Source organism: Pogoniulus pusillus, chromosome 16 (assembly GCF_015220805.1).
Source record: "Pogoniulus pusillus isolate bPogPus1 chromosome 16, bPogPus1.pri, whole genome shotgun sequence".
In the NCBI taxonomy this organism is placed as follows: Eukaryota; Metazoa; Chordata; class Aves; order Piciformes; family Lybiidae; genus Pogoniulus; species Pogoniulus pusillus.
In genome coordinates, this window is record NC_087279.1 from 25,885,562 (window position 1) to 25,912,594 (window position 27,033).

General features: G+C 42.6%; 2 protein-coding genes across 4 annotated transcripts in view; one reads left to right on the forward strand and one right to left on the reverse strand.

Annotated features, from left to right (window-relative positions):
- The window catches only part of TAFA1 (TAFA chemokine like family member 1), a 298,978-nt gene that overhangs the window by 251,328 nt on the left and 20,617 nt on the right, over positions 1–27,033 (forward strand). The window lies entirely within an intron of this gene.
- On the reverse strand, positions 8,008–8,307 carry LOC135182449 (MICOS complex subunit MIC10-like). The gene has a single exon (XM_064156573.1). The coding sequence runs from the start codon at positions 8,305–8,307 to the stop codon at positions 8,008–8,010; it is 300 nt and encodes a 99-aa protein (XP_064012643.1).

The following is a 27,033-nucleotide window of genomic DNA, read 5'->3' on the forward strand; positions in this document are numbered from 1 at the left end:
ACAAACCCATTACCTTCAACAATCCGGTTGTGTTTACACATTTTGTATCTTATTCTCCCTTCCCTATACCTTGGTAACTTCCCTACCTCAGATACCTTTTTAATTTATTGTTAAACTTTTTCTTCTTTTAACTTCCAAATCAGAGTGAGAATATTTATTTGTGTGTGCTTTACTTTTTCTATCTCTACATCTAATTCCTTCTTTTGGGAAAGAAGGAGGAAGAGGGAAGGTGTCGCAGAGGGGTATTCTGCAGCCTATGCCAGTTGTGGCAGAGGGGGGGAAATTAATTGATGTGAGGTGATATTCTGTAAAAATATATAATTTATTAACTTCAATGTTCTGTACTCTCACCACCCCCAACCACTGTATTTTAATATTAATATGGATATACACAGTTACGGAAGACATTCTAGGAGTATATCAAACAGTGACTTATTAATAACTAACATACATTCAAACAATTAAACAGAGAAAGGAGTTTCCCCACGGCAAATACCACTTGGGGTCTATATGCTGCTTGCCCAGCAGCTGGGCTGAAGCTCTTTCTGCTCTAAGGCAGGAGGCAATAGAAATTACAGAGGCATTAAAGCATTTACTTACAAATTCTTATCAATTATCAATCACCCTCTGGGGCTATGTCACAGCCTATACTAGTGTCCAAACTTTAGGGGAGTCTTTGCCTGTGGACTTTGAGGCTGGAATCCTCCCGGCTTCAGGGGAAAGGAGAATCTTCCCAGCTTCTGGGGAAATGACAGTCTCTGACCTTGTTCTCCTGGTGAAGGATGCAATCTCTGCCCTTGTCTCCTGCCTTCCTCTGGACATGTTGTCCAGGGATTCTTAGGCAGGACCTCAGGGGCAGAAAGAGTACGATGTAACGCTGGCCATGCAGGCTGATCGTGTGCAGACAAGTGGAATCTGCTTCCTGGTAACACAGCAGCAGTGGAGCTTACCAGGCAGTGATGAAGCAGCGGACATGCAATAGGGTGCAGGGCTGCATGGGAGACTGAGCTCCGTAGATTCAGGCAGGCTTAAGCATAATAATGAACTCAAGTGAGCAAGCACATTTTTTACCTGTGTATCTCTATTTATTGGATGTGGGCTGAGATTAATGGCCCATTGGCCACCAGAATGACCAATCAGGTTGGCAATGAGCCAACCTTGCCATAATAGGCAAAAGCCACAAGCTTGGACCTTCCAAATATGGGAATCACATGGGCCTTACACTAGGCAAGCATGCGCTGGGTGCATGGGGGCTCACACAACCTATAGCCTGGGCAAGCCAGACTTTATGGCACCAGGCCTATTGTGCCCCTTTGTGTTCATTATGTGTTTACTTCTGGTTATGGGAAGAAAAACATGTCCAGGCAGGGCAAGGCATGAATAAGGCTATTTTTTGGGCCTATGAATAACCCTCCATGACAGAAGGGCACTCTATAAATTGTTATTGGTTCTATCAAATATATTTGAGTCTCTGGGAATTTAAATTAGAACCGAGACACCATCACTGAGCCTTGTGGAAGAAAGGTGTTTTGGTCTGTGCTACAGATTAGTGTGAACTGTGCAAGGCTGACAGATGAGGCTGAAGTTCTCCTGTGCTGGTCATTTGCAAGTGACATGGACAGAGGAATTGCAGATGGCACCAAGCTGTGTGGCACAGTCAACTTGCTAGAGTGCAGGAATCCATCCAGAGACCTGGACAGACTGCATAGGTGTGCCCAAGCCAACCTCATGTTGTTCAACAAGACCAAGTGTAAGGTCCTGCACCTAGGTCAGCACAATCCCAAGCTCAACTCCAGGCAGGATGGGGAATGGCTGAGAGCAGCTCTGAGGAACAGGGCCTGGGGGTCTGGGTGATGAAAAGCTCAACAAGAGCCTGCTGTGTGAGTGCAGCCCAGACAGCAACCGTGTGCTGGGCTGCAGCAAGAGCAGTGTGGGCAGCAGGGCAAGGGAGGGGATTCTGCTCCTTGACTCTGCTCTCCTCAGACCCCACCTGGAGTCCTGTGTGTAGTTCTGGAGCCCTCATGTAAGGACAGGCTACAAGAGTTTGGACTCTGCAGTCTGGAGAAGAGAAGGCTTCAATGAGACTTTGGAGTGGCCTTCCAGTATCTGAAGGAGGCTACAGGAGGGCTGGGGAGGGACTATTGACAAGGTCTTGTAATGACAGGACAAGTAATGGGTTTAAACTGGCAGAAGGGAGATTTAAACTGGATCTTAGGAAGAAGTTCTTTGCAGTGAGAGTGGTGAGACACTGGCACAGGTTGCCCAGGAAAGCTGTGGATGCTCCCTCTCTGGAGGTGTTCAAGGCCAGGTTGGATAAGGCCTTGAGCAGCCTATTCTAGTGAGATGTGTCCCTGCCTATGATGGGAGGTTGGAACTAGATGATCTTTGAGGTTCCTTCCAACCTAAACCATTCTATGATTCCACCAATGCCTACAGCGTCACTAGTCCTCATACAATGAGCAGGTAGAGGAGTTGGCTTTGTTCCTATGCTATTTTTAGGGAACTGAATCATGAAGCCCAGGTGCCCACAGAAGCCTCTCATCAGTGGAATTGGGCATAGAGCTAATCGGGTATCTCTGGCCAGGGTGGTGGTGTCCACAATTACAATATCATTTCCCATTTCCAGAGAAGAGCTTCCTCTTGTGTTTCGCACTTCTGCCAAGAAAAGGATAAAAGGAGATTTTTTTTCTCTGTGCTCCTGAAGAGAGTCCCCTTTTCATCCAAATGAATTATGCTGTCTCCAAGGTGCCAGATTAATCTGTCTGTGACATCTCTTGTGTATGTTTCTAGACTAACATGTATCTGTGTTTCTTCTTTCAAAACCAAGTGGTACAAATGAAAACTAATTCACACAATAGCTTTTTGCTGCCACTTGCTACCAAGAAAAACTCTACAGGAATGATTCAACCCCAACGAAGAAGAGAGCTACAAATAGTCTGCTCTCTAAGCAAAGATGTGCTGTGCATTGGAGTAAAGTTTCACCTTTAAGTTGCCTTGTGAGAAGCCTCTGGAAGAGATGTTTTAAGCATCTGACATGATTCTCTGGAAAAGCAGCAAAAAGAATGATCTAAGGTATTTTAAAGCTGTGTCTGATCCCCTCTCGAACCTCTTTTGGGCCTGCCCTGGATGCTCCTGAGACTTTTGAAAGGGAAGTAAGTTCCTTCACCATGCAGAAGCCTAGGTCCAAATTTCTACATGAAATAGACAGTTGCAATGATCCTCAGATGTTTTGGAGTGAGCTGTAGGTAAGACAGGTTGATAACAGTTTTGTTCAGTTGAAGCTTCTTCTCTAGCTGGCAACATCATAAGAACCTTGTGAACTATAGATTACTGTGTTATAGATATGTGCAGCAGGAAAGGCAGACAAGGTCTCAGAGACACGCACATGAATTAGGATTAAATGGAACAAACTAATTCTCAATGAGATCTAGTCACCACTAGAACAAAGAATATAGAAAGAGGCACAATTAAAATCGTCAAGGTAACAGACTGCATTTCTGGTTAGAAAGAAGTCCTGTTTTGTGAAGTGTTGGTGGATTTGATATTCAATTCTACCCTTATTTGTTATGCATGTTGTGAAGCATACTTGCAGCCATCACCTTCTGGTTGAATCAGGGTGGTGGGTTTTTGTTTTCTTACAGTTCTTCATGTTTCATAGCTTAAAGCCTTGGCAGGAGTCCATCTCTGGTAACAGATGATTCACGGCATTGTTAGGCTTGGGATTGCAATTGTTGCTGACCTCTCTATACTCTGCTGTGTTTGTGGAGGGATCAGAATTGGAGCTGGGATATTTTTCTCATGATCTCTAAATCCAGAAATGTGTTTGCACCATTTTCATCTCTGGAAAGCCATCCACTGCTTGCAGCTGGGTTTCCTGAGAAAGTCACATAAGGCACATCAGAAAGCAAGCTTATTTTGTGTATGTCAGCATAGAAGAAAATATATCAGGCATTAATTCTAGTTATGACCAAAACCACCCACCATGCAACAGTAACAAACACCAAAACAAATGAAAGAAATCCCTAAAAACTTGAGCTTTATGCAAGATACTTCTGAGACTTGCAGGTATTCTCTTTGCGTAACTGTTCAAACTGGATGTGTTAACTCTGTGCATTAACTGTTTTCAACTCTGTCATGACATTCCATCTAAATGTTTGAATGACACCTTAGTGAAGTTTCTCAAAACATTGATACTGGCGGGTACAAGATGGCCTATATCGGCTAAAGGGAAGCTTCAGCTGCTGGGGGAAGCATGGCCATTCATTCTATGGCAGGCAGAACTAAGAAATTATGGCTGCAGAAAAAAATGTAGACTGTGCAAGTGAAAAGTATTTTCACCACTGGAAATACAGATGTGAAACCCCACAACTTATCTGCACACATCTTCCAACAGTTTCAGCAAAATTAGATTTCCAGATCTTTGTCCTGGGTGATGGGCAAGTGCATTTATAATGGTACTCTCAACATCACTATAAATCACAATTTATCTTTTTGCCTCACTTCTCAATTCTTGTTCTTCCTCTACCCACACAGTCTTAACAGCATGCATGTAAAAATGCAGACAATTTTCAGCCTTGCAATTTAAATGTCAAGTCTTCAATCTTACTCCAGTACAGTTAGACTCACTCTTGCATACAGTATGCCTGACCTCTTACAAATCTAGCTTTCCTAAAAATGACTGGACTTGCATCTGCAGTCCTTTCTGATGGTCCCATTTGTTACTCTGCACTTGCAAAACAAAACCAAGATTGGTCATGGGCAGGCACTCAGGGTATTAAATAGATAGTTCCATCCTCTGTGGAGAGGATGTGACCTCCTCCCCCTTCACCAGAGTTCAGTAAGATCTCACTACCAGTTTGGGTGAGGACTTGAGCAGCCAGGTCTAGTGGAAGGTGTCTCTACCCATATGAGGGTGAGGTTTGAACTATATGATCTTTAAGGTCACTTCCAGCCTAAACCATTCCATGAATCTATGAAATGCTGCTGGGATCTGGCTTCACTGTGATATAACCAGGCAGCTCTGCATGGGAAGAGGAGGTGCTAAGTTGTGTTCTTACTGCCCTCTTCTTTCAGTGCCCTGAAAAAGAGAAAAGACAGCACAGAAATACGCAGGTGTGTCCATATGAAATCCATTTCACAGATATCTGGTTGTCTAGGTTATTTTTTTTTCCTCCCATCTGTATGGTTTCCTCAGGTATATATTGAGAGATGCTGTTAGTTATCCTGAATGATGATTTGGAGAGGTGTTGCAGACTGCTGAAGAACACAGGACACATTGGACTGCTATGAAGAAGTTGCAAATGCAGCCTGCTCCTCTTCTTTTAGTGCAAAGTAGTATTTAGGACTTCACTTTCAAAGACTGAGGGCTTCCAAGTGAGTCATCCACATTCCAAATTTGGGCACCTAAATTGCTTACACTCAGTGGTTTTCTAAATTAAAAATTACAGTCTAAACCAAAAAGCACTATCAGCTGTGCAATTCATTTTCTCAGACTCATTCCACTTGAAAGTTGTAGCAAATACAATGACTTTAAAAACATTGATTTACATAAACTGGATAGCTTCTGAAGATTTTCCTTCCAGACAGTAATAATGAATATCCACGTGGACATTGAGGCTTCTCTCTTGGGTCAGGTTTTTTTTTTTTCTAACACCAAAACAATCTTTTTATAGCTATATAAAATGTTATGGCTGTTCCTAAAGAATTCATGAATGCTTTTTTATTCCATTGCCTATAGAAAGTGAAAGGGAACTTGCCACTAGCCTGCCTCTGCCACAAGGGGGACACAAATAGAACCCAGCATTTCCACAGAAGGATAGTGGATATTTTTACCGTTTCTGCCCACGTTGTTCAAAGCAGCTTTTAAACCCATAGTGATACAGGGGCAGGAGCATTATTTCCTTTCCACCTTGGCAAGGGTTTATTTTGTTAACACAGAACATGGAAAATACCTTGAGATCCTTGCCATGGAGGTGCTAAAAGACAGGAAACTGCTATCGTGCTTTTGCTGCAGCATGAGTGTAATGGAGAGGTAATTAATTGTGAGATGATATCTTCAAAATTAATATTGTTTATTAAATTTGTTATTCAAAACTCTCACCACCCCTGACCACTATTTTGTAATATAATCAGGTTCTGCTGCAACAGTAATGGAAATATCATACAAATAATAACATAGGATCTAGAATGTTTAAGAAATAAATAGCAGATGCGTAACATTAATTGAACTCAGTTAAAATGGAAGAGAAGGTTTATGCAGTTAACACACCACTTGCAGGTAATTATACTGCTTGTCCAGTAGATGGACTCAAGGAGCTCCTTTCTGCATTGGGGCAGAATGCAATGGTGAATTGCAAGAGGCTTTAAGTATTTATGCAAAAATATTAATCTCCCAACTCACAGGGCTAGCTACAGCTTCAGACAGTACCCAAATGCTTTCAGGGAGTTCTGTCAGTGTCTTCTTAGCCACTGAGCCTTCTGATTCTTCCCAGGCTTCACAGGCTGCTGGGGAAAAGAGGCAAATGATCTCTGACCTGGTCCTGATTTCTCTACATGACCTGTGTACCTCCAGAGCTTCCTGTCTTGGCAGGAGACTTTCAGGTGTAGGCAGGAACTCTTGCGATGTGCGGTCTCAGCACAGATATCATGCTGGCTATGCAGGCTGAGCACGTGGAAGCATTTATAGCCTGTTCTGGTAAACTCAAAGCTGGCAGTTTCCAGACAGTTCAGGATGCATAAGGCAGTGAGGCAGAACTCTGCCAGAAGCAGAGAGCAATGGCGGCAACAACAGCAAGCATGAATACAACAGTGGAGCACGTTGTGTTCCCTGCTCATCTCTTTTTATCATTACAGCCCGACATTAATGGGCCATTGGGCATAAATTAGCCAATCACAGGATAAGGATCACAGGATATTAGGGATTGGAAGGGACCCAAGGAGATCATCGAGTCCACCCCCCTGCCAGAGCAAGACCACACAATCTAGCACAGATCACAAAGGAACAGGCCTTGGAAGTCTCCAGAGAAGGAGACTCCACAACCTCTCTAGGGAGCCTGTTCCAGTGCTCTGGTACCCTTACAGTGACAAAGTTCCCCCTTGTGTTGAGGTGGAACTTCCTGTGCTGCAGCTTACAGCCATTGCTCCTTGTCCTATCCCAGGGAGCGACTGAGCAGAGCCTTCTCCCTCCTGTCCTGGCAGTCCTCAGATGTTTATAAACATTTATTAAATGCCCTCTCAGTCTTCTCTTCTCCAGACTAAAAAGCCCCAGGTCCCTCAGCCTCTCCTCATCAGGCAGTGCTCCAGTCCCCTAATCATCCTCGTAGCCCTCCCTTGGACCCTCTCCAGCAGATCCCTGCTCCTCTTAAACTGGGGAGCTCAAAACTGAAGGCTGTATTCAAGATGAGGTCTCACCAGGGCAGAGTAGAGGAGGAGGAGAACCTCCCTTGATCTGCTGGACACACTCTTCCTAATACACCCCAAGATCCCATTGGTCTTCTTGGCCACAAGGGCACATTGCTGTCCTGTTGTTAACTTGTCCACCAGGACTCCTGGGTCCCTCTCCATAGGGCTGCTCTCCAGCATATCACCTCCCAGCCTGAATGGCAGTTCAAGCCTCCCAGTCAGAATGGCAGTTAGCCAAGCCTGATCTTATTAGGTGAAGTCGTAGGCTTGCTTTACCCAAATTTGGGACAAACATAGGCCTTACACGAGGCAGGCACAAGCCAAGTGTCTGTACCTTGTTTACCACAGGAGGTAAACAGGAGCCAAATAAGTCTGGGAAAGCCAGGTTTTTTAGACTCAATGGCTCCCGGTTCTTTGTCCTCTTTCCTGTGGTTGTTTGTCCCCAAAACAGAGAGAGGGAGAGCAGAAGAGCACGTCTGGGCAAGCCAGGACGTGTTCAGGCCTATTCTGGCCTATTCAGACCTGCTACAACAATGAGCCACTCCTATAATACATAAGCTTTTGGGAGTCAAAAGCTGTCCTAGTTTGACTATTTCTGCCTGCCTTTTAATGAACAAATGCTGACACCATTTGGCTAATTAATTTACATATAAATGCAAAATCTTGAGACACTTCAGACACTTTTACAAATTTCCCTTGGAGAAGATATGGAGACTGGAAGTCATGTTGGCAATTGGAATAAGCCATTGCTAACCCCATCCCTGACCCAAAAGCAATAGGCCATGTCTTTCTTTTGAAGAAGATGACCAAGAAAACAATTCCTAATCCAAATTCATCACCCAGCTTGATGGCAGAGCCCGCCAGACGCCGGTCCCACTTCCTGCCCAGCTCACCCTCCGATGCCATCTTGGCTGTCTGCCACTTCAGAGAGAGTGATTGGCATTGGAATGGGCTGCCCAGGGAGGTGTTGGAGTCGCCACCCCTGGAGGTGTTCAAGAAAAGCTTGGATGGGGCACTTAGTGCCATGGTCTGGTTGATTGGCCAGGGCTGGGTGCTAGGTTGGACTAGATGAGCTTGAGGGTCTCTTCCAACCTGGATGATTTGATGATTCACTAGAGACACTTCTTTGCAGAAAGCATTCTGCATTTTCTTAACCAGGACTGGTGCTCCCTGCGAAGCAGAGCTAGAAAGGGCTCCCCATGATCTCCCAGTGCAGAACTGAAGTCTTGAATACTCTCTGGCCATGAATTGATCCCCTGAATGCAGTGACTGAATATTTGTTTTGTCCGTTCTTCAAATAAACCCCTTACATTTTCAGCTACAAGAATAGCTCCATTCATAAGCCACTCTGTGAGACAGGTCTTTGTCATCAGTGCCAGATCTGTGTTTCTCAATAAGGAGTGAGCAAAGCCAAGCTATTGCCTTGTATAAAAATAATGAAAAAAAAAAAAAAAAAGGTATCCAGAGAGAGAAATTACCTTCTTTTTTTGTTTTGTTCTAAAGTGATGTGGGTTGGTTGTAAGCATGCATATTACTTCTCTTTGTGGTTCACTGCATTGTGCAGTCCAGGAGAACAGCGAAGCTGTGTGCACCTGCTGTATGGCTGGATGATAGTAGGGTTTCAACATTTGGAATGGCAGATATGTTGGGTAAAACTTTCCCTTGATTGGAGCTGAACTATTCATCACACACATAGCTGTCATTAATCTCACATGCAGAGCCAGGCTTCTCATATTTCATAATCTTTGGAGAGGCAGCTTTTTAATCTATATTTGGTAGTTCTTTTTTCCCCCCTTGGGATTGATTTCTCTTTGCATATAGTGCTGTGGTGGTTTGAATTTGAACAGAACCGTGAAATAAAATAGTTGAATATGAAACCTTAGCATAGAGAAAGGAAACTATTATCTTGAAATTCTTTCCTTTATTTTGATGTAAAAAGATCCAGTGGCAGTGCTGATGACTGACAAAATTGACATGTATTTTAACTTCTGTTTCAAGCAATGGATTATTTTAATCACAACAAGAGGGCATATACTTCTGGATGCAGCCATAAATCCAATTAATCTCAGTAGTGATTCTTAAAGCAATTAATTCTAATATGATGCAGGACCTTGAAGTATCTGAATTACAGCAGTTGAAGCTGGTTAAAGGTGATTCTGTTCTCCAGAACCGGGTGTGCTTATGGCTCATGATGGACCAGAGGCAGATGTAGAAGCTGCCTGGTAGATTCTGGCATCCTTTTACTCCCTCTCTGCCATACTGTCTTAGGCAACAGGCAGATCTGCATGAGCTGCTCCTGGGAACCTGGGCAAGAAAACCAAGAAAAAGGACAAAGAAGGGAAAATCTCAGTGATATGGGAAAAGTGGGATAGAAAATATAGAATTCAACAACATAAGTAACCATTAACTGTATAACGCATCATAAATCAGCTATAAACAAAGCAAGGTGATTTAAGCATGAAGAGGCTCAGAAACTCTCATGGAAACAAGAATACTGTATTCAAAGATGAGAACAGCAGTAACTTTGGCCAAAAATGTGACTCATAGCTGGTGCCAGATAAGCAAAATGGGTCAAGAGGTAAAAAGAACAAGTTGAAGAAGACATTAAGCCTTCATCAAAAAGACTCCGAAAGATGACCACCAGGTAGCTATGAGCATGTGTAAAAAGGCAGGACATTATGGAAATGAGTTCCAAGAACTAATTGTAATAACTCCACCTATTCTTAGAACTAATTGTACTGCCCCTACCCGTGTACTGAACATGTATGGTTTTGTAGTGTAAGGAATCTACCTGAAGAGGTGCAGGCATGCAGGATTTGGTGGAGTGATCTCCCCTGTAGCCTGTACTGTCAATAAACATACCTTCTTAACAACACTTGGTGTCTTGTGGGCGTCTTTCTGCAAGTCAGCAGAAGCAATAAGAAAAAAAGGCAGAATGCATATGAGGGCAGCAAGTAGCAAGGGGTAAGGCCTAAGCTGTTCAAGTGTTTCCATCAAGAGTTTCTGGTGACCAAGAGCAAAATTTGTAAGTGGTTTGCTTATCTCCCTAGGCTCTCAAGATAATAGTTTAGTTGGCTGTTCCTTATTTGGTAGGCCATTTATACAGCTCATATTCTAAGCCCTTCTTCCTGCTAATACTCGAGAAAGATGTTACTGGAATCCCAAACTCCTTGCCATTTCGCAGAGCTGAATGTGGACACGTTACAGATTCAGCAGTGTGTCTCTATGGGAACTGTTTTCTGTTGCCAGACATCACTGGGAATGACCTGGGAACTAGCTGTTTAGTACTCAGGTATGTGTGTGTGCCTGCGTGTGTCTGTCAGGTGCACACACATACATAAGCATTCACCTGCAGGTATGTAAGACTTACCATGAAGTGTTTGCATTTCTTTGACTCACTATTTCTTCTTATTTTGCTTCATTTAGCATAGATTATCTCTGTAAGTCCTGCAACTAGTCAATTACTGAATTCCTTTTCAAAGGAAGGGAAAGGAGGATTACAAAATTCATCAAGGTAGCATAAATCAGCATATCTTCCCCACATGAGGATCTGACCCTCAAACGATAGTTTCTTCCTTTTTTATAAAGGTAATTATTCTATTAAAATGCATAGTAAAATGAACACTGCTGTGACTGAATTACATTGGATAAGCGTGAAATACTGTGTTCTGCACTGCTATGAATTAGTAATTACCGTCTGTCCAGTGAAATTTGCATACTTTCCTCTCCTTCCCTGCTATCCACCTTGGTTCAGTTACTAAAGCTCTCTCCAGGGCTGAAGCTGGAGGTTGATAGTGATTTATGCACGGAGGAAGTCTTTGCATAGGTCCCCTGAGTTTTAAGATAGCAGAAGTGATAAGAAAAACATGGATTTTTTTGGCATTTAAAATATCTGTGATCACCTTTAAATGAGGTGGAGGGGGATGGGTGCTTAAATAGACAGGAAGCAATAGAAGGGGGGAGAGGTGTGTGAAATGTCTCATCTTTCCACCCGATACTTTTGCATGAAATGTTTGGCTATGTGATGTGACTTTAAGTTCACACTGCCTGGAGCAGTGGAAGCAGTTGGTATCTCCAAGGACTGGTACTCAAGATAAGGGAGACCCAGTACTCAGGAAAGAGCTCATGGACCTGCAGTAGCTTCTGTTCTGGAAAGAGACACAGGCACCTGCTTGTGCTTAGGTTGTACATGAAAAGTTTAACATTAACCTTGGAGAGGATAAATGATGCTGGGGGGGAAAGGCAACCTTTCCCACATGCATGTAGAGAGACGTGCCTTTTGTTGGCAAGAGCAATTGCTTATTAACTGGAGGATGGCAAGAAACTGTAGGTTTTCACTGCTATATGGGTGTTGCACAGAAGTGTCAGCTCCAGACTGGTTTCTAAGGGTGAGAGGAAACCTGTCCAGCACTAGCAGGGATGTTTTGCCTTGCAGCCCTTTCAGCTCTGCTGTGCCAAGGTATGTGCTCATTTAGCTCAGAAGATAAGTACCCCACCTCATCTGATAGAGATGAACATAGAGAGAGATAGAGTGCCCTTTGACCTGTGGCAGCCTGAATCTGACATCTTTGAGTGTCCTACCAGAGATCTGTGCTCAGCTTGGCTTTCAAGGCAGAGTGGGGAGGGTACTGCTGCCTAGGAAAGCCCTAGCTTGCTGCAGTCCTGTGAAGTGATGGCTTTTGTTAACAGGATTTTATTGTTATTAACCGTGTTAGGACGTTCACTGGCTGGTTCAGATAGCTTATGCTTTATTAAATAGTCGCCTGCTACAATGATAAATGCAAGTGTGTTCCAATGAATGAAAAGCTGGGTTTGCTTTCTGGAGAAAGGAAAGAGGAGACTCACACTGACATATTTATGATAGTGTATTTTGTTTCTTTGGCTAAACCTTGATCTTGACAATCCCCAAGCTAATATAAGATCAGTTTCTTTTCCCTCCTAAATTACTGTGTGCAGTAGAAGGACTTTTCCACCCCAAGAAGACAGCCTTTAAATGCAGGCCATTATTTCCAATTCATATGGTCTATCCATGTTTCCTAGCCCCTGAACACTCCTTCCTGGAAATTACATTCTTCTTGTGAATATAAACAGTTTATTAAAACTCCTGTATTAATTATTAAAATGAATTTATAAATATTTGAGGAAGCCCATGCAGAAGGCACTCAATAAATTACCAGATTCTACCTCCACTGAAAGTTAAATTACAAAATTGTAAAGACTGACTTGTCTGACAAAACCATTTCTGCTGCTGTCATCACAAGGTCCAGGGTAAGATCATCACATTGAGGGAGCAGAAAAAGTAAAAATCAGCAGCTAAAGTTTAAAGTGAATTAGCACTGTTGCTATCTTTGAGTGTTTTGCTAAATGTGACACACACTCAAGTATGGCGCCATCTAATTACCCATGGTCAATGTCTTATGGCAGGAGCCATCAGCTTCCAGCCTTGGCTTTGTGATCAGAGTTGTGGGGACTGAATTGATGAGCAGCAGAAGAGAGAGAACTATTGAGGAGAAACGTGAAGCAAGTGAAACTAATCACTCACACAGATTGATTAATTGATTGATTGAATGATAAGTCAGATACTCTTTAGTGGTGCTGGAAACAATACCAATCCCACAAGTCCATGGCGGATCACCGTGGACAGTGAAAGGGGATTTTTTGTGTGAGAGCACAGGCTAAAACTGAAATTAACTAAAAAATGACAGCATCAGGAGGCCAAACACTTCTCTGGAGGAACTTCCAGATGAGAGAAAATTTCAACTTCAGAATTCTTAGTTTTGCAGTGTTGGCTGATAAGGTGTAGGCTCACTTTGTAGACATTCCTATCACTTGAGTCCTAGTCTCTGTGTACATGGTCATGCCTGGTTGCCAAGGACATTGCATATTATGAATGCAGGAAAGAAAAACGTCTTCAGAATTTGGGTAATGGAAAATTAAGCTGATTAAATAAAATGAGATGTCCAATAATAATGATCCCCTTCACCATGTGCTTCTTCCTTAATTGTTCTGTGTTCTAGAAGCCACTTGATCTGGACATGTGGATGTGACTTCACCACATGGTAAAGTCAGTATGTCATCATGGAAGACAGGCCAGGAAGTGCTGCTGCTGTGAGCTTGTGATGGTTATTAAAACTAAAGCACTCGGAAAGATAGACACACCTCACAGATGAGCTCCACCTTTTCCCAAGCTTTCTCAAAGCTTGTCCACTCATCTGCTTCTTTTCTTCATCCATCTTTTCTTCCATTGGTGATGACTGCTAAAGCAGAAGATCTGAAGTCTTCCTAGGCTGAGGACTGTGACTGCCTAGAATCAGAGGATTCACCTGCCAATTATCTTTTCTGTTTGATCTACTTCCAAGTTTCAAGTGTCTGTAGAGGTGACTATTTGAGGAAGAAAAGAGCAGCATTGTGCTACTTCAGAGTACTTTAAAACGGTGAACAAGGAGTGTTATAAAATTTCACTCGAACCACCTTCCTGTTCACTTTGCTACTAACTATAGCAGTTCTCAGGGTCTTTGTTTATCTTATTCATCTGTGGAGGGCTCCTGCTTGCGTGTATTTTGCAAATGGCAGATCTGAACATGTTCTGCAGAGCGTTTTACACTAATTCATGCTCACATTTGTAGAAGAATGTGTGCTGGATACGCTTAAGCTCCATTTACATTTGTTTTGTATGAGCATTAATGAGATCAAGTACAACAAGGACAGATGTTTGTGCAAATAAACTCCCATTTGCAGTGATAAGAACAGAGCTTGTAGCTTCCTAGGTAAGAATCACCTGACCAGAGTATGCACAAGATTCCTGGAGCAGACTCTAAGACTCACAGCTCCTTCCATCTGCTTATTGCTTCAAGAGCACATCTTGTGTGTTACTTAGGAAATAATGATCCTTGTACAAATTTATGGTTATTCACTATTATGAACAACTTGAGTACAGTGATCATATGAACTATTTGTAGCAACAACTGACCTAGAAGTGCAATCCAAGGACTCTTCCAAGGTAGGAAGTGGGGGTGAGGGGGAAACACAGTACATGGTAATGCATTTTCATCCCTTAAAATAATACAGCTCTGAGCTAAATTCAGAAAAGGCACAGAAGGCATGAGCTGAGCCAATACCAACATGGTCATGAAATTTCAAGTGCCCATATACAGAGTTCTCAGGTTTGTAAAATGTTTCAGAGTAAATAAGCATTATGAGCACTGAAGGAAAACATAATTTTAATGAGAAGCTTGTTGGTTAAGGTCAGTTTAATATCCACTCACAAATTTCACTGGATTTAAGTCTTGCTGATAAGCTTTTATAATTGAGTTACTTCTCTTACTCCATGCATATTGAAGCAGTAATTAAGCTGTGAAATGAGACACAAAGTATCAGGTGCTCAATTCATCAGTTTTTCTTCAGTCTCACAGTCCTTGTTCTGATTGTGCTGACATTGTTGCACTAAAGTATCTCCAAATCTATCGTGTCAAGATTATGCATGATGTAATTTGCAATAGTAGCTAGGGATTTCATTACAAATGTTCCTTTAATCTTTACAACAAAATTAGACTTGTCTTACATCACAGAACAAAGAGATTTGAATGACTACAACACTTGTAATAAATCAGTAATTACCTTGTGGAGTGGCAGTTGGTTCATTTGACTCACCCTTTGAAAGCAGTTTCCTCTACACAGATCTTAGACTGTGGCCTTCCAAGAGAAATTTGCAGAGCTGGACTGGAGATTTAAGTACTCTGTAAGTGCATTATTTATACCACAGCAATCCCTAGTTCTTGGAAGACAATTTTGGACCATATGTCTTTTCACAGCAGAGGTAACTGCAAGTTAACTGAACTACTTCCTGAAGAAATTTGCAAGCCCTACCTTTTGGTACCACTGTGTAAAGTGGCACACTATGCAAGTTCATAGTACCCTCATTAGGACAACAAAGTCTTCCTGAGCTTATCACTTCAAATTGAATCATCACTGCAATGAGAGCACAGGGTACTTGACCCTTGTTTGCAATGTGAGTTTGTTGATGATGGTACTTTAAATAGCACTCATGGGTTATACTCATCAGGGCTTTGACCCACATCACTTCGCTCACCAGCCACAGGCCAGCTACTGAAGGTTGCTGTTCTTCTGTGTATGTCTCTGCTGGGTAACAGATTTGCATGTCTTTTATTAACCTGCTGAACACAACAGACAGAGCATTTTGAGGGAAAGAGATGTTGTGGAGGCAGGGAATTAACGTGGCCAAGTCAGGAATACATGTATTAAACAAAATTAATTTATTTTCCTGAAACCCCACCCCTAAAACTATGTACAGAAATTAGTTTAATTAGCAGACTCAGTTAATTGAGAACATCTTACAAAGGATGCTATTTCAGAAGTCAGGAAATGGAAAGGCTAAGCTGCAAACACAGCTTTCCCAGTTATCAGTCAGGCTGAGCAGAAAGTTATACTGCTCACAGCTGAGCCAGGCTGGCTGAAAGGGCGGCCCAGATGTGTGTCAGCTCTCTGTCTTTCAAAGGACATCCGAGGCTCCTTAGGCCTATTAAGCTTGCACAGAAGGGTGCTTATGGTGGGGAGCTGTCCTACGTCCAGTCCCTCAGGAGCTTGTCCTTCACAGTGCCAGGGGACTCTTTCTGCAGGAACTATCCAGGCAGGGGAGAAATCCCAGACGGGAACCCCAGGGTGGGAAGAGTCGATTTACACTGCCTAGGTGCGAAGACCACAGCCAATCATCAGCCCGATTCCAGTGTGGGCATCTGCATAGGTCACCCCTCATACCAGAAGGACCATCTGCATCCCCTGCTTCAAGCCTGCAGGGCAGGGGAAGGGAACAGGTTTTTGCGCTTCTCCCTTTCAAACCACAGAGGGAGAGGAATTTTGGTGTATCCAGGACTCCAGGACAAGAGAGTATACCAAGAATGGATTATGAGACATTAGGTCAGACACAGAGGAACTTCAGCCACCCAAGAAGTGTGTTAATCAGCAGCCTTGGACCAGTTAGGCAGCTTTACTGCTGCTGGAGAGGAAAAAGACATGAGATGGTAGGTGTTTGGGACATAAATATGACCACAGCAGCAGATGCTTTGTGCTGCTGAGACTGGGGGGGAACAAGAAAGTCTCTCTAGAGCCACTATGACACCACCAGCAAACAGCTGCTCACACCTGTCCTAGGTTGGGAACTATAGGGTTAAAAATCCTTGGGGGACTAGAAAATTATTTTTCCATTTTCTGCTAACTCTTTGTAAGCTCACAGCAGGGCCAGCTCACTCTCCTTTCCTCCCCCTCCAGCCCTGTGTCTGGCAGGAGCTACTACTTTTATCAGGACAAACATAAATACAAGCATCTGAAGGTAAGGAGTAGGCCTGTTTTGGGACCTCCAGAGGCTTGTGTTTAGGCCTATGGATGGCAGAGGCATTGAGGGGGGAGGATTGAAGCACTGGGCATTACATAAACTTAGTTTTGGGTTGGGGGAAAATTCAAGGGGATCGCTATGGATTTTGTATCTGCTTTGTAATTTATTTCTGTATCTGTCTTTCCAAATATAATTCTGTTTTCTCTCCAATTCATTTGAGAGCTTCATTCTGTCAGCTCTTTAAGACCCAACACAACACCCAACTCCATCCTTGTCTGATCAAGCAGGACTTCTATAAAATTGAAAACCTGGGTCACTGAATTGATGGTTCACTTCTGTATTTCATCAGGCATCTCAATGTGTTGCAGAATCTACCAATGCCACATAGCCTGTCAAGAGTCTTACACCAGAGTTGATTGTGGGAATGCAATGTAAGAGAGAATAATAACAAGCAATGTATAAGCATTTGACCTTCATTCCCACAACTTCAGGATGCCTCCCACAGAGGGGGGAAAGATAGTGGGATATCTGGCTGAGGGGAAAAAAAAACATGATGTATGCAAAAGGCTGGGCTCTACTCACCTAGATTATGCTAATGTATAAGCATGCACTCTGTGCTCGAGATGATATAAAGAGGCAGAACCAGAAATAAAGGTCTCCAGATGGATTCACATTGAATTGTGTGGGGTCTGTACTAGTCCTCACACAAGTGGTGACACGCAATGCAATCCTGAAGGAGAACTTGCAGCAAGGGGATAACTGCTGTTGGCGAAGGAGCCCTGGCTGGAGATGGTGCAGTGGGACTGTGGCAGGAACACAGTGTGCAGCACTGTGGGAAGAAGACAGAATCTGAATCATTGCAATGGACACCCATAGCGGTGAGCAGCCAGGGGCAAGATGGGGCAGAGCATAATTAAAGAGGAAGGCATGATATTGAAACAACTCTCACATATCCTTTCAAGAAAGGGGTGAAGTATGAGGATAACACCTTCCAAAGATTGCTATTATGGTGCTGAGACCATGGGTTCCTTGATGACCCAGCGAGTGCTTTTGAGATTGATACCTGGGAACAAATAGGGAAAGTCTTACGGGACTCAATAAGCCATGGCAAAAAGGACACAAAGGGTCTCACGACCACCTGGTAATTGATTTTTAGTATTTTACAAATTATGAAAGCTGAGAAAACCATAGCCAAAGGCACATTTGCAGCCATGAACTCTGATAAAGCTGAGAACAAAACTGAAGCATTTCCAACACAAAGTCTTTACCCTGGACCCTACTCAATATACCCTTCCTGAAGATGATGACACTGAGCAATCATGCCCCTCTGACAATTCAGCCCCTCTGGCCCCAGTGGAGGTATATCCTACCCCTGAGCTACCCAAGGATGTTGACCCATGTTTGATCAATATACAACTCACTCTCACCTGCCTAGTGAAAGACTCAAAAGTTTTGAAAAATTGAGTGACTGTAGCTGTCTGTTTCCACCCCCTCCCACACCACTCTGCCCTGGCTGGCTGCTGGCCTCCCTGGCACAGCCCGGCATGGTTGGGTTTCCTCCCTCCCCTTTTCTTGCAGTTTACTTTCTCCAGGAGCTGCCTTCCCTTTTAAAGTGGCAGTGTTGAATTTTTATTCTAGTGGTAAAGAATGTTTTAGTATTTTGTGAGCGAAACTCCTGCTAATCCTGATCTTAGAGCTTAAAAGTTAATGGATAAGATGGTTTTGAAATGTATAAGATTTATGAGGGAAAGTATGGGGAATGCAAAGGGGAATGCATGGTACTGGAGGTAGCAATGGTAATGGGTGATATTAATGGTGGTATAGGAACCATGGGAGTAATAAATAATGGGTAATTATAGTAAGACTTAAGTAATTAGAATAAACCATGTTGAGTAGTTAGTAATTGTAATAGAATATAAGTGTTTAATAATTCTAATGGAATCTTATAATGGGAATAAGTTTGGAGTAATTTTAATAGGATAAGTTGTTTGTAAGGTTATAGGTTAGCAATTCTCTTTTAGGTTGACTGACTTAAAGGCTTTGATTTTTCTTTGTTTCTGTATGCCATGGCATTTCCAAAGAGCTCTATGTAATGTAACAGCTTTTGGGGTTTTTTTCTCAGTATCAATTCAATGGTTTAACTTTAACATCATCTTTTAGTTAATAGATTTCTAGCATTACTATAGCTCAGGTCAAGAGTTTAGAACAGGGATATTATAGGATGTTTGGGTTTTTTTCTTTATATCAATGGTTGTGCCTTAGGATAGGGATCATGTCAAGATTTAAAAGAATGGAACAGTTGTTATTACAATACCCTGACAAAGTTAATATAGCAAAGATTACCAGATTCAGTTTTCACACACACACTGAGATTTCACTTGCAGCATGCTTGATTAGGTACTAGCTTTCTATAGCAGATACATAAAAAGAAGTCACACTTCAAAAAGATGGCCACTACAGTTATTAAAAGGTACTGTCATGCCTATGCAGTTGTATGTTTAATTAGTTTGCAATCATGGGAAGTACAGGAAGAAATTAAAACAGGTAACAGACCTGCCTACATAGCACACAGTATACAATCATTTTACAAGAGCATTCCCTGCAATATTGCAGCATAGGTAATACTTAACATCTGCTTATGCTAATTTAACACTCTTGACTTTTAAAAATAAAAAAGGGGCAATTCTCCAGATACATTGTGCAAAGAGATTCACCCTAGAAAAGGCCAATGGATCTGTTAGTGTAGGGAAGGAATGCGCTTGTTTGTGTTGCCTACAGGTCTTCAATGGATGCCATCTCATTGTCTCATTGTGTCCGGTCTGCTTTTGGCAGTGAGCAGAAGTCTTGCTCAGATGGCTATGTAGACACTGTGGTAAGAAATTGAAATGTACCCTGGGATATGGATGTTGTTAACCTTATTTACATCAAGCATGGCTATGACCATAAATGAACAAGGGGAAGTGTGCATGCATGGGGTGATAGCTGCATTATCCTGATACTATGCTGGGAGTTACTTTTGCACAATCTTTAACCATGCTTAATGAATCAAGTTAGTGCAACAAGCAGATGCTATTTCACAAGCTTTCAGCAATGCTATTTGGTGAGACAGGCAACGGTGCAAAATAGAGCTACCATCGACCTTTGTTGTCAGCTCAAGGGATGGATGCACTCATTGGTAGAGATGGAAACAAGTGTTTTGTTGGTCTTCTCTATAGCAATGTTTAAAGTGCCATGTTTGTTATCTTTTTGCAAGGGCCATGCAATAGATGATAAATGCTGCCTTCATTGTAAAATGAAAAGGTGGGATTGTGGGAGTGGAATGTAAGAGAGAATAATAATGCACAAGCATTTGACCTTCATTCCCACAGCTTCAGGGTGCCTCCTATGGGGAAGGAAAAGATAGTGGGACATCTGGCCCAGAGGAAAAACAAGCCATGATGTACGCCTGGGCTGTACTCACCTAGGTTATGCAAATGTGAAAGCATGTGCTCTGTACTCAAGACTATATAAACAGAGGCAAAACTTACAGTAAAGGTCTCCAGTTGGATTCACATTGGATCATGTGGAGTTCATACTAGTCCTCATGCAGGTGATATTCAGACTCTTGTAACAAGGCCAAAATTAAGGGATGTTTCGATTCAGGAACTTTGCAGCTCTGATTATTATCCTCTTTCTGCCCTTTTTAGGGGAAGAACAGGAAATGGCTTTATGTACTCTACACCTCCGAGCAGTCTCTTTCCAAAAATTTCTTTATATCTAGATTTTAGGAGGAAGATCACCCATTTGCTGTTCACACTGAAATCTGAATGTTGTGCTTTGGGTTCTTTTGCCTCTATTCCTGTCCTCCACCCTTTCTTTAGGTACCTGACAGACCACACTATTACAGAGAGACCCTGCAACCCCAGCCATGTATTTCAGCATTTTCTAAGGTTAGAGATCAGCCTTAGGTCTTTAAAGCACAGAGAACGTAGTGCTCTTCACAGAGAAATAGCTTGCACTTTGAAAAACAGACAAGTAAAAAAAAACTTTTTTCCCCCTGAAAACACACACACAAAGCTTTAAAAAGGTGGGTTTCATTGATTACCAACACAATCACTTTATGTGCTATTGATTTCTGTAGGTTCAAGTGAAGAGTTTTCTTATTCAGTCATTTATTTACAGGAATCTTCTCTGTGGACTGGAAACCAGAGACAAATACAACAAAATTTCTACCCAAGCAGTACACCAGAATTTAATTTCAGAACCGATAACTATCCAGTATCTTATGCAGGCTTTGTTATGACTTATAAATGCATTACAGTTATATCATTTATTCATTTTCAGTTCTTTCGTGGAGTGCTTTGCTCCTAAGCTATGGTTTTGGCACCTCATTCAGTCAAAACCTCTCAATAAACTTTCACCCTTCAGAGCCCATCTTGCAGCTTTTCCCTTCCACCTTTCAGCTTTCCCCTTCCACCTTGCTAATCCCAGCACCACGCTGCACAGAGGATTCACATCTGAGCAAACAGCAACTTTTAGAGACACCAGATTTGGTCCAAAGCCTGCAAAAACTAAGAAGGATTCTCCTGTTTCATCAGTAACTGTTGGATCAGACACAGTTCATTGACTTCTAATGCAAACCCATGACATAATTGTTTCTCTTGGGTGCTGATTTCCATCGTTGAGGGACAGAGTCATAGTGATTATAGATTTGGTTAAACACAGTCGTTTCCCAGCAATGCTGGTTGTTAAGCAGACATGTCCACAACAGCATCAGGACCACAGCCACTCACCACATATGGATATATATGTAAAATAAAAATATATGTATATAAAAAACATAGAATTGTTAGGACTGGAAGGTATCTCAAGAATCATCTAGTTCCAAATCCCCTGCCATGAGCAGGGACACCTCACACTAGATCACATTGTCCAGAGCCTCATCCAGCCTGGCCTTAAAAGCCTCCAGGGAGATCTCCACCACCTCTCTGGGCAACCTGTTCCAGTCTCTCACCACTCTCATGGTGAGGAACATCTTCCTAACATCCAATATGAGTCTCTCCATGCCGCAATGAAGGGACGGGGCAACGGCTTGATGCAAGCCAAAAATCCACTTTATTAGAAAAATAGGCAGGTATATATTGTATCAGAAGGGCTAGCATGTTACTCACTGATTGGATAGAATTACAGTAAAAGTTAGTAACTACTATATGATTGGCTGGTACTCTGCTCAGGCCGAAGACGCTGTTTCTACTTTCTTCTCTGCTCCTTGATATAAGTTGCTATGCAACTATCTGAGCAGTCCTGACCACAGGATCTTACTTATCTTACTCTTCTGAGGTCTGTCTGACCCACACATTACATGCCCAAGGTCTATACTGTGTTTTGTTTCGTCTTAGGCAGCTGTTCCCTGCTAACAGGCCATTCCCTTATTCCTACATCTCCCCCTTTTTGTTATACAAAGGAGAACCTAACAGTAGCACAACCAATCATTCGTTGAATACACAGCAAAATACATAATAGCAATATAAGTAGCAAGAATATTATAAGCAATACATAACAAAGCATTTTTACACACTACAAATAAATCCAATTAGTCCCCATCCCACAAAAGATTTTACAAAAAGAAATTCTAAAAAGTGACCATAACTAAACAAAGCAATTCTAATTCAGTGACTTTAACTAAAGTAAACTAACAACTAATCCAACCTCCCATATTCCCAAGATCACAATAACTGCAACTTTCATCCTAGAGTCAAAGCTGTTACTTTGTCCTTGTCCGTCTGATCTTCTTGAATCGATCCCTTGTAAGGACGAACATATTTTGCTGGTATCCATCTAGGACCTGACTCTGTGGAAACACAAGCATATCCTTTTCCCCATGTTATCAAAGGATAAGGACCTTTGACTTTACCTGATTCTAAATCACGAATTAAAACTGGTGGCTTTTCCTGAAGCTCAAAAAGGTGATTATTTGCAAAATGCCGCACTATTGGTGGCATATCATCTGTCCTTGTGCAATTCAAAAAGTTGTAAACATAGAGAGCCTTTTGTAATCTTTCTTCAGGTGTCACTGAAATCCCTCCTCCCCCTTTTTGTTTCTGCAAAAGAGATTTCAAAGTCTGATGTGCTCTCTCAATGATAGATTGCCCTGTAGGGGAGTGTGGAATCCCAGTGACATGCCGAATTCCCCATTCTGAAAAAAAGCTTTGCAAGAATTGAGAAATATAGGCAGGGCCATTATCAGTTTTAATAACTCGAGGCACTCCTAACATAGCAAAGGCTCTAAGAAAATGCTTTTTTGCATCCTTTGCTTTTCCTCCTTTGTGACAGGAGGCATATAATGCTCCAGAAAAGGTATCAATAGAAGAATGTACATATTTAAACAATCCAAATTCTGGAACATGGGTCACATCTGATTGCCAGATTTCTAAGCTGTTTAATCCACGAGGGTTAACACCTTCGCTACCTGTAGGTACAATGGTACGTTGGCAATCTGGACAGGATGCAATGATATCTGCTGCTTGTTGAGCAGACAATTCAAATTGCCTTCTTAAGCCTTTTGCATTTTGATGGAAAAACATATGACTGAGCTTGGCCTGAGCCATTCGATCAGGTAAAGTCAAAACTGGTAAAGTTAGTAAATCTGCTTGACGATTCCCTTCTGCAAGAAATCCTGGGAGGTCAGTATGAGATCTAATATGCATAATGAAAAATGAATGTTGTCTGTTATTTAAAAGAAAAATCAATTTCTGCAGCAAATCAAAAAGGTGAGGATTGGAAACATCTTTAAGTGCAGCAGCTTCAGCACGTATAACAATCCCTGCCACATAGGCAGAATCAGTGACTAAATTGAAAGGCTTATCATGATGTAATTGAAACACACGTGTTACTGCTGCTAGTTCCACTATTTGAGGGGAACCTGGACATAAAGAAACTTCTGAATTCCAACCTTGCATATTAACATCCCACCAAACTATTGCTGACTTTTGTGATGTTCCTGACCCATCTGTAAAAAAGGTAATCGCATCCAGTGGTTGAAAGCTTCTCTTAGGTTCCTCTGCCAGAGCAAAAGATAAATGAAACAATTTGTGGGGTGGTGGGTGATTTGAAAACTGACCCACATACCCCTGGACTGCCACTTGAAATGGTAAGGAATTCTGCATCAGCCAGATAAAATAAGCATCTGTAAGCGGGGTGTAAATGACTGAAAATTGTTTGCCCGTTAGGGTAACTACCCTATTCCTAGCTTTCATGATAATATGAGCAAACATTTCTGGCTGGGAATAAATAGTTTTTGAAGGCTGATGGGGTAAAAAGACCCACTCAAGAAGTAGCAATGGATCTTTCAGGCTCAAATCCCATTGAAAGATGAGACCCAAAGGTTTAACATCATCCCACAAAATTATCAGAAACAGTGGCAGGTCAGGGTCCCAACGATGAGCCTGTCGTGATTGTATGGCTTCACAAATTTTTTGAATGGCTTTCTTTGCTTCTGGAGTCAAAGAACAGGGGGCAGACAAATTAATGTCACCTTTTAGGAGTTCAAATAGTGGGGCCAAATCAGAATTAGAAATACCCAGAAGAGGCCGTAGCCAATTTATAGAACCTAGTCATGCAAATTGCTCACTTGAGTTTGCAGCTGAACCTTCTGAGGTGTTATTGTTTGAGCTCTTATTTTCCATCCCAGGTATTGCCAAGGCTCAAATCTCTGTATCTTTTCTTTAGAGATACAAAGACAGGCTTTTTCAATGGCTGTACAAACCTCCTGTACCGCCCGTTCCATGTCAAATGGATCTTTGGCAGCAATAAGCAAATCATCCATGTAGTGATACAGCAACACCTGAGGAAATTGCTCACGTACTGGAGACAATGCTTTAGCCACATACCATTGACAAATTGTGGGGCTATTTTTCATTCCCTGTGGTAATACAGTCCATTGATAACGCTTTAGAGGTGCTCGCATATTAACACTTGGGATGGAAAAGGCAAACCGAGGAGCATCTTCAGGGTGAAGAGGAATGCTAAAAAAGCAATCTTTCAAATCTATGACAGTTAAAGCCCAATTTTTAGGAATCATTGTGGGAGAGGGGAGCCCTGGTTGCAATGCTCCCATGGATTCCATAGCATCATTAATTTTTCTTAAATCGTGAAGCAAACGCCATTTGCCAGACCTTTTTTGAATCACAAAAACAGGAGTATTCCAGGGACTAAAAGAAGGTACTATGTGCCCTTGCTCTAGCTGCTCCTGTACTAACTGTTCCAAGGCGCAAAGTTTTTCCTCAGGGAGGGGCCACTGATCTACCCATATAGGAATTTGTATTTTCCAAGATAATTTTGGGGTATCGCGCCCATCAGCAGCCCTCTCTAAAAATGTGTTTCCAGTGTAAGACCCCATTGCGACAGGACATCTCTCCCCCACAGGACCATAGGTACCGGCAACACAAAAGGTTTAACAGTTGCAATCCTTCCCTCAGGCCCAACAATCTGTATAAATTCCACACTCTGCTGACTTTTCCCCACACCCCCTATTCCTGCCAGTGGCTGTAAGATTTTTGCCAGTGGCCATACCGGGGGCCATTTGGCCAAAGAAATAACAGTAACATCAGCACCAGTATCAATAATGCCATTTAAAACAACCTGCTGCTCTGCTTTTTTCATTATGCATTTTTGTATAGGTCTTTCATTAGACACCGACTGAGTCCAATAGACCTCTGGAAGTCCCGTTGAACCGAAAGCTCCTTCACGTTTCTTCACTGTTTGAGGATTAAATGGATCCCTAGGAAGTAAAAGCAACTGAGCTATACAGCTATTTTTTGCAATCGTACAGGGAGGAAGTGGTGTCCAAACCATAATTTTCACTTCCTTTGCATCACTATCAATAACTCCTGGTAATACAAACAGACCAGTCAGGGTAGTTGACGATCTTCCCAAAATCAAAGCTGTTGTATTTTTTGGCAAAGGTCCCTGAAAATTCGTGTCTAATAAGTGAAATGAAGAATCGAGTAAAGTCACTGCGTATTTGGTTTCCAAGTCCAATCCTGCACTGCCTGTTGTGGCTCGTTGCAAGCCGCAGACTGGCGTTCGGAGATCTGGTATGCCGGCTGCATCATTTGTGTCGGAGCGCGGCGCCGATCCGCGCTCTTCCGCCAGTTTCCCTGAAGCGGCTTCCCTTGTTTATCGTATCTAGAGTGGCACTGAGTTGCATAATGGCGACCTTTCTGGCACCGGGGGCATATTGATACAGGCTTATTCACTTGCCCCTTTTGAGCGTAACAGTTCTTCCTAATGTGACCTGGCTTCCCGCAGCCAAAACAAACAGTCGCCCTCCCCACTGTGTTCACAGCGGCAAAAGCAGCCGCCATAGTCTCGCATTTAAAATCGGACGTCCCGAAGCGATTACAAGCTTCCATCATCTCAACCAGGGAGGGTTTTGGATTCGGTAACGATTTCAGCAACTTCTTACAGTCCACATTGGCATTTTCAATTGCTAATTGTTGAAGTAAAATCTCTCTAGCTTCCTCGTTTTCAACCTGCTTTCCAAGAGCTTCCTGCAATCTTGCTACGAAGTCCATAAACGACTCCTTTGGTCCTTGCATGATAGTCGTAAAAGCCTTTTGGGGTTTACGGGTATCTGGAATCTTAAGGAGCGCTCGCTTAGCAGCCTCCTTAGTAGCATCCAGAGCTTCTCTCGGACAATCTCTCGCCTGGGCAACGGGATCGGCTAACGGCCCCATGCCCATCAAATGATCCATAGTTAAGGCTTGCAGGGCTGGATTATTCCCCGCTGCAAACCTTTGTAAAACAGTTTCTAAACTCTGACGCCATCCCGACTCCCAAAGCATATATTGAGAAGAATTTAAAAGCAATTTGGCTATTGTCTTCAGATCATAAGGTGTTAAAACGTAACTTTCACAAACAGACTCAAACAGTCCCGCGAAATAATGTGAACCCAGTCCATTATCAGCGGCAACACGGCGCAGCTCTTTGGTAACCGAAAAGCTGAGAGCTTCCCACTGGGGGTTGCCGCCACGTCCTGGATAGATCACCGGCGCTGCGACGATGCGGGCTGGTACTGTGGCAGGTCGGGGCGGAATCGTAATACGCCCTGCCATGTCGGCATCCCCTTCGTCTAAAGCTCGTTGTTTAATTGCTGCCCACACCACACGGGGATCATGACCATCCGGTAGATACGGGTCTGGTTCCTTTTCGGGATCAAAGGGATCTAACTCAAAATGATCTTCGCTAAATGATGTTGATTGCGAAGTTCCCACAGCAGGCTTAAATCGCACTCGCGGCTTAGG